Source organism: Oncorhynchus gorbuscha, linkage group LG10 (genome assembly GCF_021184085.1).
Source record: "Oncorhynchus gorbuscha isolate QuinsamMale2020 ecotype Even-year linkage group LG10, OgorEven_v1.0, whole genome shotgun sequence".
NCBI lineage: Eukaryota > Metazoa > Chordata > Actinopteri > Salmoniformes > Salmonidae > Oncorhynchus > Oncorhynchus gorbuscha.
The window spans coordinates 21,757,598-21,772,190 of NC_060182.1; the positions used below are offsets into that span (position 1 = coordinate 21,757,598).

The following is a 14,593-nucleotide window of genomic DNA, read 5'->3' on the forward strand; positions in this document are numbered from 1 at the left end:
CTTCAAGTGAAAAAATATTCTATTTGCTTTAAGTGAAGCGTTACCGAAGATTGTACATCTCTCTTGCTTGTCAAAGTCCTCCCTTTGTGTGGCCCCTTGGTTCAGTCCGGCCTGACGCACAGAACCTTGCAGTAAATTGAATGGGGTCGTGGGAGAGAAGATAGTCACCAGGGGTAGTTGGCTAGCTAACTAGCTTGGTTAGCAGCTTCACTGTGTAGCTAGGCTGAGTCTGAGATGTGGCGCAACGTCCCTTTTGTCTGAAAACTGTTTGCGGAAAAAATATATAATACCGATGGAGCCAGCCAACTGATTTTCAGAACATCTATCTACAGTTCGTTTTGACTATCGGTCATCTGATCTGGACCTCGAACACATTGTAAGTTTGTATTTTTTGGTTTTTACCAACTTTGAAAAAGTGAGTTAGCTTCTTAGCTAACTTTAGCTGCTTGTACTAGTTTAGTTTCTTAGTAGCTTACTACCACGTAGTTAGCTAGCTAGCCTAGCCAGTTATCCAATGTTTACAGGCGAAGAGGGCCATTTGACATGGATGCATTGACTAGCTAGTTCATAGAGGTTGCTAAACTATTAGCTATAACGTTAGCTGGCCAATGTTGTGTATTTGGTACAACGCGTGTAATCGAACGTTATCTTTACCTAGCTAGCTAGTTGGTTAACCTTAGCTAGCTACTAGCTAATATTTTATCTTCTATTCTAGGACGGACACTTACTGGCTAGCTGGCTAGCTGGCTGCTAACTTTGATGTTAGCAAGTAGCCAGTACGAGTAAATGGTTTTCACGAGAATGGACCTGTTGAACTATCAGTTCCTGGACAAAATGAACAACAATATCGGGAGACTACACTACGAAGGTAAGATACTAATTTTCAATAGCTTGCTAAATCTGTTATCGGCCTAATCATAGCTGATGGTTAGTCACTAACGTTCATTTTATTCTATTATTTCACCTTTATTTAACCAGGTAGGCCAGTTGAGAACAAGTTCTCATATACAACTGCGACCTGGCCAAAGCAAAGCAATGCGAAAAAACAACAGTTACACATGGGATGAACAATCGTAGTCAATAACACAATAGAAAAATCTATACAGTGTGTGCAAATGTAGTAAGGAGGTATAATGCAATAAATAGGCCAATAAACTAACTACAGTAGCCAACGATCCGTATATTAAGCATCCCAGACGGCACTCTTTTAATGTCTTTTTAAATTTACTGATAGCCGGGGCACACTCGAACACCCAGACATTATTTACAAAGGAAGCATTTGTGTTTAGTGAGTCCGCCAGACCAGGGGCAGTAGGGGTGTTCTCCTGTCCTGTTAAGCATTCAAAATGTAACGAGTGCTTTTGGATGTCAGGAAAATGTTAAAAAGTTACCTAAAAAGTACATTATTTTCTTCAGGAATGTAATGAAGTAAAATGTGTGAAAATAATGTAATAATAGTACAGATATCCCAAAAAACGACTTAAGTAACTTAGTACTTTAAAGTATTTATTACTTAATTAAGTAGGCTACTTTACACCACTGCTAGCTAACGTTAGCCAGCTATCTATGCTATGGCTTCCCCCATTATTTGTTGATCAATCCATTATCACCATACCGTGTGTTTAGTTAACTAGCATTAAAAGCACAATTGAATGTGTTGGATTAGTTTGGTAACCACTAAACAATTCTAACCAGGTTTCCATCCAACCTTCTTATTCGAGTAAAGTACATGTCGGATAAAACATGTAAAGACAGGCCTGATGATTGAAACAGTAAATGTGTCGGTAAAACAAAATACGCATGACAATGTGGGATCTTATTGTCTGTAAAATTAATTATGTGAGAAATGGCGGTGAAAATGTTGATATAATAACCATCATATCGAAGTAAACTTGGAGTCACGCGATGGCATGTTGTGTGGTCCTACAACTCGGGAACACATGCAGTTTATTAGGATACAGATCAAATCAATTCTGATGAACTTTTATGTAAAAACATTTATTTAACCTTTTATTTAACTAGGCAAGTCAGTTAACAACAAATTCTCAACTTCAATGGGTGGTGAAAGTGTAAGGTGATAATCTTTATTCTCCTTTCCAATAAAGGACCGGGTCTTATTGTGGTGAACATGATCGATGCTTGGCAGCCATTTGACAAATTAAAATAATGTCTTTCTTTTGTCCATAATAATCTCACGTAGGCTATACCCGCACTGTATCAGTGTATGGAACGCCGTTTGGATCTTTGCGTGTCAAAAAAGATACGTTTCAAACAACAATATTTGACGTGCCAGATAAGCTTATTGACCAATCAGGATCTGAATATGACTGCACGTCACATAATAATTTCATACATTTTTTACGTAGTTATTACACATTGATTACACTGACTCGTATTTCACATGTCACAAGGATACATCAATACCTATGCTATGACGCTGGTAAAGTTGTCTCGCACACCTACAGTGCTGGTCATTTAAAAAAAGCTAGCTAGCTAATGGGTGAAAACAATGTTCTTCCCCAAACACATAGCAACACGACATCATCTGTTTCAGTAGCAATAGTTAGCTAGCTAACGATATAGCTAGTTGTCATCATTTAAAATAACCACAATTTACAAGACAGTTTTGGTTTGATTAATGGTGGTTGGACCCATCTGTGTGAAGCTAGCCATAATAAGGATTAGCGACAATAGTGGACTTTGCGGTTAGCCTTCAAAATAAAAGTATGTCATTTACAGTGATGCAAATGAATTCAAAATAGTAGAATTATGACATAATTGAATAGATCGTGCTAAACGAGGTTGGAATGTTGTTATATAAAATCAGTAAAATAACATTTTTTAAATTTGACAAATCTGCTGAAATCACACTGGATGTATTAGACTTGAGCATTTCATTGGGGGGCATACTTATTTCACTGTACAGCCTTACCTATGGATTGTGGATCAATGACATGGGGTATCAGTCTACTCTGACACCCAGATAGCATTAGCGTCTTGGCTCTTATTGCGGGAATCTGAAGATTTGTGATTTGAACCACATTTATTGTCAACCTACTATGTGCATTGAACACTATTCATGAGGAAACATAATACTGCATTTTGGAGTCTGATAACTCTGAGGAGGACCTTGGGAAAAAATATCTTGTGTAAAGCTGTACAGTGCAAAATGAATGTCAATACACACAATAGGCTGACTGGGGAGGTGATTTCACACAGTCACAGTCCCACGATTAGAGCTACAAAGCTAATATTTGCATAAACTCTTCACAGTTGTGTTCTGTGGGTGTCACCGAGTAGACTGATACCCCATTTCATTGCTTTACATTCCAACCTTGTTTAACATTATCTAGTCTAAATATGTCACGATTCCACCAATTGTAACCTTCTGTGTCACTTTCAAAGAGCTACTTTTATTTTGAAGGTAAACCTCAAATTCCACTTTTGTGCCTAATCCTTATTGTGGCTAGCTTCACACCACAACCCGGTCTGGTCGAGCCTCACTAGCCAGATGAAGCTAGCTGGCTGCTTATGACGTTAGCTTTGGGCAACCGGGTTAAGTAGCTGGCTAGCTAAATTTAGCAAAAAAAGAAACGTTCTCTCACTGTCAACTGTGTTTATTTTCAACAAACTTAATGTGTGAGTGCTTGTTTGAACATAACAAGATTCAACAACTGAGACATAAGCTGAACAAGTTCCACAGACATGTGACTAACAGAAATTGAGTAATGTGTCCCTGAACAAAAGGGCGTTCAAAATCAAAAGCAACAGTCAGCATCTGGTGTGGCAACCAGTTGCATTAACCTTTTTTGACTAGGGGGCAGTATTTTCATTTTTGGGGAAAAAACGTTCCCGTAGTAAAAGGGATATTTTGTCAGGACAAGATGCTAGAATATGCATATAATTGACAGTTTAGGATAGAAAACACTCTAAAGTTTCCAAAACTTTAGAAATATTGTCTGTGAGTATAACAGAACTGATGTTGCAAAAAATCCAATCCGGAAGTGCCTCATGTTTTGAAAGCGCTGCGTTCCAATGTGACCCTATTGAGCAGTGAATGGGCTATCAACCAGATTACTCTTTCTCCGTATTCCCGAAGGTGTCTACAGTATTGTGACGTAGTTTTACGCATTTATGTTGAAGAATACCCGTAGGCGGCTACACTGCGCAAGTGGTTACCTGATGCTCCCAGAGAGATTCTCACGTAAAATATAGAGGTAGCCATTACTCCAATCGGTCCTACTGAAAAACTAATTGTCCCGATGGATATATTATCGAATAGATATTTGAAAAACACCTTGAGGATTGATTATAAACAATGTTTGCCATGTTTCTGGAGCTAATTTGGAATATTTTTAGCCGTTTTCGTGACTGCAATTTCCAGGCGATTTCTCAGCCAAGAACAAAGAACAAGAAGAGCTATTTCGCCTACAAAAATAATATTTTTGGAAAAAAGGAACATTTGCTATCTAACTGGGAGTCTCGTGAGTGAAAACATCCGAAGCTCATCAAAGGTAAACTATTTAATTTGATTGCTTTTCTGATTTCCGTGACCAAGTTTACCTGCTGCTAGCTGGACAAAATGCTATGCTAGGCTATCGATAAACTTAACACAAATGCTTGTCTAGGCTGTAAAGCATATTTTGAAAATCTGAGATGACAGGGTGATTAACAAAAGGCTAAGCTGTGTCTCAATATATTTCACTTGTGATTTTCATGAATAGGAATATTTTCTAGTAATATTTATGTCGGTTGCGTTATGCTAATTGGTGTCAGATGATGACAACGGTCCCGTTCACAGGATGGGGTGTCACTAGAGGTTAAGTACTGCAATGCATCTCCTCCTCATGGACTGCACCAGATTTGCCAGTTCTTGCTGTGAGGTGTTACCCCACTCTTCCACCAAGGCACCTGCAAGTTCCCAGACATTTCTTGGGGGAATGGCCCTAGCCTCACCCTTTCCTTTCCATCAGGTCCCAGACGTGCTCAATGGGATTGAGATCCGGGCTCTTCACTGGCCATGACAGAACACTGACATTCCTGTCTTGCAGGAAATCACGCACAGAACGAGCAGTATGGCTGGTGGCATTGTCATGCTGGAGGTTCATGTCAGGATGAGCCTGCAGGAAGGCTACCACAAGAGGGAGGAGGATGTCTTCCCTGTAACGCACAGCGTTGAGATGGCCTGTAATGACACAAGCTCAGTTCGATGATGCTGTGACACACCGCCCCAGACCATGACGGACCTCCAAATCGATCCAGAGTGCAGGCTTTGGTGTAACGCTCATTCCTTTGACGATAAACGCGAATCTGACCATCACCCCTGGTGAGACAAAACCGCGACTCGTCAGTGAGGAGCACATTTTGCCAGTCCTGTCTGGTCCAGCGACGGTGGGTTTGTGCCCATAGGCGACGTTGTTGCCGATGATGTCTGGTGAGGACCTGCCTTACAACAGGCCTACAAGCCAAACCCTCAGTCCAGCCACTCTCAGCCTATTGCAGACAGTCTGAGCACTGATGGAGGGATTGTGCATTCCTGGTTTAACTCGGGCAGTTGTTGTTGCCATCCTGTACCTGTCCTGCAGGTGTGATGTTCGGATCTACCGATCCTGTGCAGGTGTTAACACGTGGTCTGCCACTGTGAGGACAATCAGCTGTCCTTCCTGTATCCCTGTATGGCTGTCTTGGGCGTCTCACAGTACGGACATTGCAATTTATTGCCCTGGCCACATCTGCAGTCCTCATGCCTCCTTGCAGCATGCCTAAGGAACGTTCACGCAGATGAGCTGGGACCCGGGGCATCTTTCTTTTTCAAAGTCAGCAGAAAGGCCTCTTTAGTGTCCTAAGTTTTCATAACTGTGACCTTAATTGCCTACCATCTGTAAGCTGTTAGTGTCTTAACGACCGTTCCACAGGTCCATGTTCATTAATTGTTTATGGTTCATTGAACAAGCATGGGAAACAGTGTTTAAACCCTTTACAATGAAGATCTGTGAAGTTATTTTGATTTTAATGAATTCTCTTTGAAAGACAGGGTCCTGAAAAGGGAGTTCAGTTTCAGTAGGTGAACAACAAGTGGCTACCTAGCTATTACTGACTCACAAGGATGCCTAAATAATTTCTAAGATTAATGAAAATGACTGCGGTTTCTACTGCTCATTGTTTTCATGCTAGTTGTGCTGGTGCTACATGGGTACCAAGCTAAAGCGGTCGAACAAATGCCTTATTACCAACGTGGTATTGTAAACACATCGTTCGTGTATGGTGTGTGTTCGTTTACAGACTTCTTATGTACATCTTTGACAGTGCTACTGATAGTAGTAGTGGTGCTTGGCTTGCACGTGCAAATTCAGCACACACATCATTCTCTAATAGAATCGTGTTATTTCACGGGTCAAATTAAAAGCTTATTTAACGCGTCAAATAGTATAATTTGACGTGTATATATTCTTTGACAAGCGAAGACCCACTCAGCGTTCCATATCTGCAAGCTGTTGGCTAGAGCCAATACTAGAGTGGGCACATTTGATATACACTGAGTATACAAAACATTAAGAACACTTGCTGGTTTCCATGACATAGCCATGATCCCTTATTGATGTCACTTGTTAAATCCTCTTTAATCAGTGTAGATGAAGGGGAGGAGACAGGTTAAAGCAGGATTTTTAAGCCTTGAGACGGATTGTGTATGTATGTCATTTCAGAGCGAGCAAGGCAATAGATTTAAGTGCAGGGTATGGTAGTAGGTGCCAGGCGTCACCGGTTTGTCAAGAACTGCGACGCTGCTGGGTTTTTCATGCTCAACAGTTTCCTGTGTGTATCAAGAATTGTCCAAAACCCAAAGGAATCCAACAAACTTGATCCAACTGTAGTAAGCATTGGAGTCAACATGGGCCAGCATCCCCGTGGAACACTTTTGACACGTTGTTGAGTCCATACCCCAGCGAATGGAGGTTTTGAGGGCAAAAGGTAGGGGTGCAACTCAATATTAGGAAGGTGTTCCTAATGTTTGTTATACTCAGTGTATAACGCACATTTCTTTTGTGACAAAACCAGTTTAAAATGAGATGGAAACCCAGGGCCTCCCGGGTGGTGCAGTGGTCTAGTGCACTGCATCGCAGCGCTAGCTGTGCCACCAGAGACTCTGGGTTCGCAGCCGGCCGCAAACGGGAGGTCTGTGGGGCGACGCACAATTGGCCTAGCGACGTCTGTGTTAGGTAGGGAGGGTTTGGCCGGTATGGATATCCTTGTCTCATTGCGCACCAGCGACTCCTATGGCGGGCCAGGCGCAGTGCACGCTAACCAAGGTCGCAAGGTGCACGGTGTTTCCTCCGACACATTGGTGCGGCTTGCTTCCGGGTTGGACGCACTCTGTGTTAAGAAGCAGTGCGGCTTGTTTGTGTTTTGGAAGACGCATGACTTTTGACCTTCGTATCTCCCGAGCCCGTTACGGGAGTTGTAGCGATGAGACAAGATAATAACTACTAACAATTGGATACCACGAAATTGGGGGTAAAATATATAGATATTTTTAAATGAGATGGAAACCCATTTAACTTGTATTCGGTAAATAGCAATTTAAGCTCAGAACATATTTACGTGCACTATGTCATCACGTCATCCGCAACAAGTCATTTTGATGGAAACACATCTCTGGTAGGAGAATTTGCATATTTTATTAATCCATTTTTTAGAATATTTGCATGAATTTGTCACCAATTGGATGGAAACCTCGCTAGTGTGACTACAAGGCTTGACAGACAAGATAAAGCTAAACCTTGTCTAGCCGACTAAACTCAATTTCACGATTTACAATGGATTTGAGTGGCGACTACTGTGGGTGGACTGGAGCTCCAATGTCACATTTATTTAAGATTTTTATCAAAAACTAGCTACTGATTTCAGCACCCAAAGAATATCCCGCGATTACACAGAACAATGTGTGTAATTGTGGGCTATTCTTTGGGTGCGTAAATCAGTCGTTTCTGATAAAACGTCGGAGCTCCAGTCGTTTCTGATAAAACGTCGGAGCTCCAGTCCCCCCACACTAGTTTCCTCTCAACTCCCGTAAATCGTGGATTTGAGTTTAATCGACTAAACCTTTTGTAGTCCCCATTTCTCAGGTAATGGTCACAGCAGGTAACTAGATCACGTGGGGGAGCATGGCAAACTCCTAGTATTACTGATTTAGTGTTTGAAAATGTTCTGAATACTCGGTAGTTCTACATTATTGAGACATGACCACCTTGGTTTGCATGCAAAGTATAAACAGAGTGTTCTCTACAGCTGAATCTTCTCTCACAGGTGAGTCCAGGATGCCGTCGCTGCCCTCTCCAATGACCAACATGAGGACCGGTCCTCCCCCCATCTGCCCCAGCAAAAGGAAGTATGGCGAGGAGCAAGTAGACGACTGCGTTGACTGTGACAACAACCACATGACCAAAATGAGTCGACTGTTTGCTGCTCAACTGTAAGTATAAACATGTCTGTCTTAATCTATCGTTACGTACTTTGAAATATTTTTTTTTACATTACAATATTTTAATGTCAAAGGCATCCAAACATTTGCTGGCATGAAAATCAAATAAATATTGTACACACGAGGAGTGTGCATGTATACTGGACAAAAATAGAAACACAACATGCAGCAATTTGAAAGATTTTACCGAGTTACAGTTCATATAAGGAAATCAGTCAATTGAAATTCATTAGGCCCTGATCTATGGAATCCACATGACTGGGAGTACAGATATGCATCTGTAGGGGCGTGGATCAGAAAACCAGTCAGTATCTGGTGTGGCCACCATTTGCCTCATGCAGCGCGACATCTCCTTCACATAGAGTTGATCAGGCTGTTGATTGTGACCTGTGGAATGTTGTCCCACTCCTCTTCAATGGCTGTACGAAGTTGCTGGATATTGGTGGGAACTCGAACATGCTGTCTTACACGACAGTCCAGAGCATCCCAAACGTGCTCAATGGTTGACACGTCTGATGAGTATGCAGGCCATGGAAGAACTGGGACATTTTCAGCTTCAGCTCATGCTGAAACATGAGATGATGGCTGCGGATGAATGGCATGTCAATGGGCCTCAGGATCTCGTCACGGTATCTCTGTGCATTCAAATTGCCATCGATAAAATGCAATTGCGTTCGTTGTCCGTAGCTTATGCCTGCCGCTCATAACATAACCCCACCGCCACCATGCGGCACTCTGTTCACAACGTTGACATCAGCAAACGGCTCGCACATACAACACTATACACGTGATCTGTGGTTGTGAGGCTGGGTGGACGTACAGCCAAGTTCCCTAATTTGGCGTTCTTATGGTAGCGAAATGAACATTTATTTATCTGGCAACAGCTCTGGTGGACATTCCTGCAGTCAGCATGCCAATTGCATGCTCCCTCAAAAGTTGAGACATCTGTGGCATTGTGTTGTGTGACAAAAGTGCACATTTTAGAGTGGCCTTTTATTGTCTCCAGTACAAGGTGCACCTTTGTAATGATCATGCTGTTAAAACAGCTTGATATGCCACACCTGTCAGGTGGATGGATTATCTTGGCAAAGGAGAAAGGCTCATTAACAGGGATGTAAACAAATGTGTGTACAATTTGAGAGGAATAAGCTTTTTGTGCGTCTGGAAAATGTCTGGGATCTTTTATTTCAGTTCATGAAACATGGGACCAACACGTTACATGTTCCCTTTTATATTTCTTGTTCAGCGTAGTTACATGTACCGAAGAGACAAGCGTGTCGTAAGTAAACACTGTACTGCTCTTTAAAAATTCCTTGCAATGAATCCCTGCACCCTCATTAAGTGACAGTCTGTAAGGCCCAATCTCCTGACTTTAAGGTGGGGTTGATTTAAAGTGGCCTATGAATAACTGGAGCAGTTGGTGGTCTGTGTCTGGCTGTCGGGGGTAATCTGCCACTTGTCCTCTCTTTAACAAGGGGACAGCCTGCCGGCGGAGACAACCGCAACGACCCTTGGATCCTCGGCCACAGCCCCGTGGAGTGCATCACTTCCTCCTCCAACGGCCTCCATGGCAACCACTTGTATGCCTCCATCCCCTCCTATGCGATGGACCAGCCTCTGGCTCTGACTAAAAACAGCATAGACTCTGGATTGGGTGGCACAGAGAGGCCTGCCATGCCCGGCCCTGTGGACAGACCACAGGTAAGTCTGACAATTCGGAAATACATTCACGCATTGGTCAGTTGCGCCTTACATACAGTCTCGTATTGTGTGTCGCTAACGTGTTTGTTTATATCTTATAGAATCGCCCCTCTGTGATCACCTGTGCTCCTGCAAGCAATCGCAATTGCAACCTGTCTCACTGCCACAAGTCTCACAGCCCCAGCCCACCCATGGATCAGAGGAAGGCTGATGGTAAATGTTTATCACCACATTACCTTACTAACGTGATAAATCTGTGCATACATTTGATCATTTTTATCTTTGTTACCACTTTAACATGTTGATTTATTCTCCGTTCCTCTGTAATCCCAGATAACACTGCGGTCGACCCTGTGATCGAGGAGCACTTCCGCCGCAGCCTGGGGAAGAACTACAAGGAGCCCGAGCCCGTCTCCAACTCTGTGTCCATCACAGGCTCGGTGGACGACCACTTTGCCAAGGCCCTGGGGAAGACCTGGCTCCAGATCAAGTCCAAGGGGCCGGGGGGACACCCCCACAGTCCAGAGGCCAACTCCTGAAACACTGGCCGGATCTCCCTCACTGTTGAATGGTGAACCACAACCATTTCTTTGTCTGTGGCATCAGACAAGTGCACCGATTGACCTCCCTATACCATTCATTGTCAAGCCTGACTTCCCTGAGCTCAGAACAACGCTAGACAAGACAATGAATTTCCAGTTTTAATACTGTATTATACACCAAAGCTGGCCTTTTACAGACCTTGGGGGGTTCTCCCTGCTCTTATTGTTTGACTGACACTCCGATCTGGGGGGATTTGATACATTTGTTCAGATAGGGTAGTTTTGGTTTGAGTCAAAGTGTTCAAATTCTTCATTTTGAAAGCAGAAATATCCATTTGAGGAGCTCTCTAGGACCCGTATTGGCAGCCTTGATGTCAGCTTGTTTTTATTTGAGGTGTATCATTTTATATATTTTTAACACTTACCCTGACGGAGATTCCCAAAATGACCAATTAATTTGGCCTTTTGAGAAGGCATACTGTTCGGTCTTAACTCCCTCATGCCTTTCTTATTAACCAAAGAACTTGCCTGCTGCTTCAAACAAAAAGCCATTATCTGCTTTGCTTCTCTTCTGTTTTCATCCTCCTGCCATCTCCGTTAACTCTCCACGTGACCCTGTGTTTGTGTTTTTAGTTGGAAAGGAAGGCCGGCTCTGATTGCACTATTATGTGTTAGATTGAGGTAGTGGTAACAGCATATCTGTTTCATTTGGAGCATACAGTACATTTGTAAGAGTGCGTTTTTGTTTGTTTAAACAATACTAACAGTTGTAATGCCATCAAAGCTCTCGTCTCCCTCTGGTCACAATGTTTCTCTTTTTCTCCAACTATTCAGAACTGGACTAACTTTCTCTTTTGTGAACTTTACATTTTTTGTTTTTATCTTTTTGTTCTTCTAGTACTCACTAGTTTATTTCGTAGATACAGTTAGTAATAATTATAGTATTCTGCTTACATAGGTGCATGTTTCAAATAGCTGGTATCTATTATAATAAGCCTTGTTATTCTATTCTATTTACCCTCAGAATTTATTTTTGTCAGTAACCATTTTAGAAATACTTACTGCTGGTACAGTCGTACTCAATATATATTTTTTGTATGTGATTTTCATTAGAATATGTATACACTAGCATCCATCTACAAATCGCAGCCTCTGGCAAGGCTGTCTGAATGCAGTATAATAGGCTACGTTGTTATTATGTGGTTGGTACGGGATGCTTTGGCATAGACGCATGACTGAATAGTCAACATTTAACATGTAGACCAGTCCTGTTTTAGAGTTGACTATCTTCACCATAATGCCGTTAGTTGTGGTTTTATTTATTCCAATCTGATGTTTAGTTGAATACTGTTGAATACATTTTGACTAACTTTTCTTTTGTTAAATTGACTCTCAATGAGCATGTCTAACTTGACATTCTTCACTTTGGAAAGTGTAATGTTTATTTCCCCTAAATGAAAATGCTGATGACTTTACCCACATGTATCATGGCTGGCCTTGAATGAAAGCCTTGGCATGAACATTCCACCATCACTACCCAGCTTAATATTTTTGTTGTTGTCTACAATAAGATCTGGTAAGAGTAAGCTTTGAGGAAAGAGGGATAGGTTCTCCTACATGTGTGGTGTTTCTATAGTGTAAACTGTATGGGACTTTAAAAAACATGAACAGAATCAAGGGGAGTAGAAGAACATCTAAAGTACTTTATAGAGGCAGTTTGAGGATGAATGACCTTTCTGTAGTGTTTTCCTTTAGTAAACATATGAGTTAACACTGATAGAAAATTTGTATAGTGCATTGAGATTGTTTTAGTCAGCTCTTTGTGAAAAAAATTATATTATATTTACTTGCATCCTATATTCTACACTGTTTTGAAAATGACTATATAAACTCATATTCCCGTTTTATTTTTTACTTTGATATCGAAAGACTATCATTGCGCCGTGCGTAATGATCCTAGAGAATTTTTTTAACAGAACAATGTACTCATGATATGTAGCCATTGGATATTCATGATCCTCTAACCATGAATTTGTATCTATCAAAAAAGTTGATCTTTTTCCAGAGTTGTCTGAGGTTTGATAAGTGCAGGAACACCAGTCGTTCTAAGAATAAGGCTCTCTTGGCGTGATGTCAGGGTGACATTACTGCTGCAGGTTCTCTGCTTGTTTCTGTACCGCAGTGCAACTGTAAGGGTTTATCACAAGTTGAATCTCAGTGGTATGTTGGGGTTTAATGTTCCAATGTTATTTAATTGGTATTTGACTGCTTGTGCCTCTAAACAAGTTGCAGGAACTAACTCCTCCACTTGTCTCTTAACATGGGAAACTGCATTGCCTTAGACGGTTTGTTAATCTGTATTTTGTTCATTTTTGGTCTTATTTCTCCAGAAGAATATACCACTGTTTTAAAAAAAACTTGATTTGTCCTAAATAAACTTTAAATGCTCTATCACAGTCCAGTATGTGAATGTTGTTTGTTTTGGGTCACCAAACCTTGTCCAACAATGTGATTCAGACTTGAGGCCATTTATACATCTTGCACAGGACCCAGCCCATTGCCATGAAACCAGCCACAGAGGGAGCTCTGGGTTTACTTTTTATAAATAAAGTTGTATTTGGCCTCATGGGTGTGGTGGTAACATACAGTAACTAGTTACAGCTGTGCTGTGTGATTGTTGTTTCTCAGTGCTGTCAGAGAGGGATGATCATTCTGTCTTAAACACTATCTCTGTCTAAACAAGAGACCCCCATCATTTAAAAGCCTCTTCAGTGAAATAATGTTAGGAAGTTGAACATAAATCTCCAAAGCAAGTCCCTTGTCTGAACATCAAGAAGAAGAGAAATGTATCTAATGCACATGAATAATTGGGCCAGTGGGATGGGGCAGTTGAAGGCAGGAGTTTCTAGGGTGTTTTAGGCCTGTTTGGTCCGCAACAGTATTAACGAGTAGAATCAGCCCATGGTGAAGTCTGGAGGCTGATGCTGGTCCAATCACAACCCTGTCATTTGACCATCAGGCTGTTGGCAAACGTCATAATGCTGCTGCTTATTTAGAAATGTCAGAGGAGAACTGCGTTGGGGGAGCTGTGGTCAGTCAGTGGAAAGTCAAAGGCCACAGAGGAAGCCAGAGTATGAGGGAGCTCAACAAACACTGTCCTCTAAGAGGGATGGGTTTTTTCAGGAGAATATATTATTCAAACTGCAAGAATAGAATTGTGTCCTCTTTTGGCAAACTGATTTGAATTGAAGTTCATTTACTCTGCCTGGTAAACCAAATTGTTGTTGAATATTTATTTGAGGTTTTATATCATAATGTAATGAACTATATTATATTTGTGTAATTACAGTATTTGTGGTGTGTAACTAACCTGTTTTCAAATGCTAGTAGGGATCACAGAGACATATGTCATGAAATAGACTACATTTTACATCTCAGCAGTGTTATGTATAACTGTAGGCTTTGGCTGAAAGGCCAAAACAGCGTGTCACACAACCACAACATCTGGTTTGTATTATCCTCGTACTGTTGGTGGGGTTACACCCTCCCTTTTAATGGTTCTTTTGCAATTGTTTGGAGAAGCTACTCTGGGGGATTTTTCCCAGTAAAAAGGGTCAAATTGGCTCATAAGTTTTCCCTGTGAGGTCGCTGACTCGGGTGGCAGTCGTAGTAAAACTGTTTTATAGGGTTTCCATGACTGCTTCTAAATGATGATATCTTTCTTTATTCCTGACTCAATAATATAAATGGTGTTGATTTGAGCAAACACACATTCTATCTTCCCCCACCAGATGGCAGTAATTAACCACGATACGGACGTCACCATGAAACTCCTTCCACTCCCCAGAGACTAAACAAAGAAAATGTACAT

The 14,593-nt window shown here is 41.6% G+C and overlaps 1 protein-coding gene across 2 annotated transcripts; it reads left to right on the plus strand.

Moving 5' to 3' along the window:
* Nucleotides 1-94: 94 nt before the first annotated feature.
* LOC124045682 (transcription cofactor vestigial-like protein 4) lies at nt 95-13,178 on the plus strand. Of its 2 annotated transcripts, none has more exons than XM_046365197.1 (6): nt 95-376; nt 716-868; nt 8,287-8,470; nt 9,955-10,180; nt 10,282-10,393; nt 10,514-13,178. In XM_046365197.1, the coding sequence occupies exons 2-6, from the start codon at nt 787-789 to the stop codon at nt 10,717-10,719; spliced, it is 810 nt and encodes a 269-aa protein (XP_046221153.1). In that variant the 5' UTR covers nt 95-376; nt 716-786; the 3' UTR covers nt 10,720-13,178. The 2 variants fall into 2 exon arrangements, with proteins under 2 accessions (XP_046221153.1, XP_046221154.1); XM_046365198.1 differs by having other exon boundaries at nt 97-376; nt 8,305-8,470.
* Nucleotides 13,179-14,593: the final 1,415 nt, after the last annotated feature.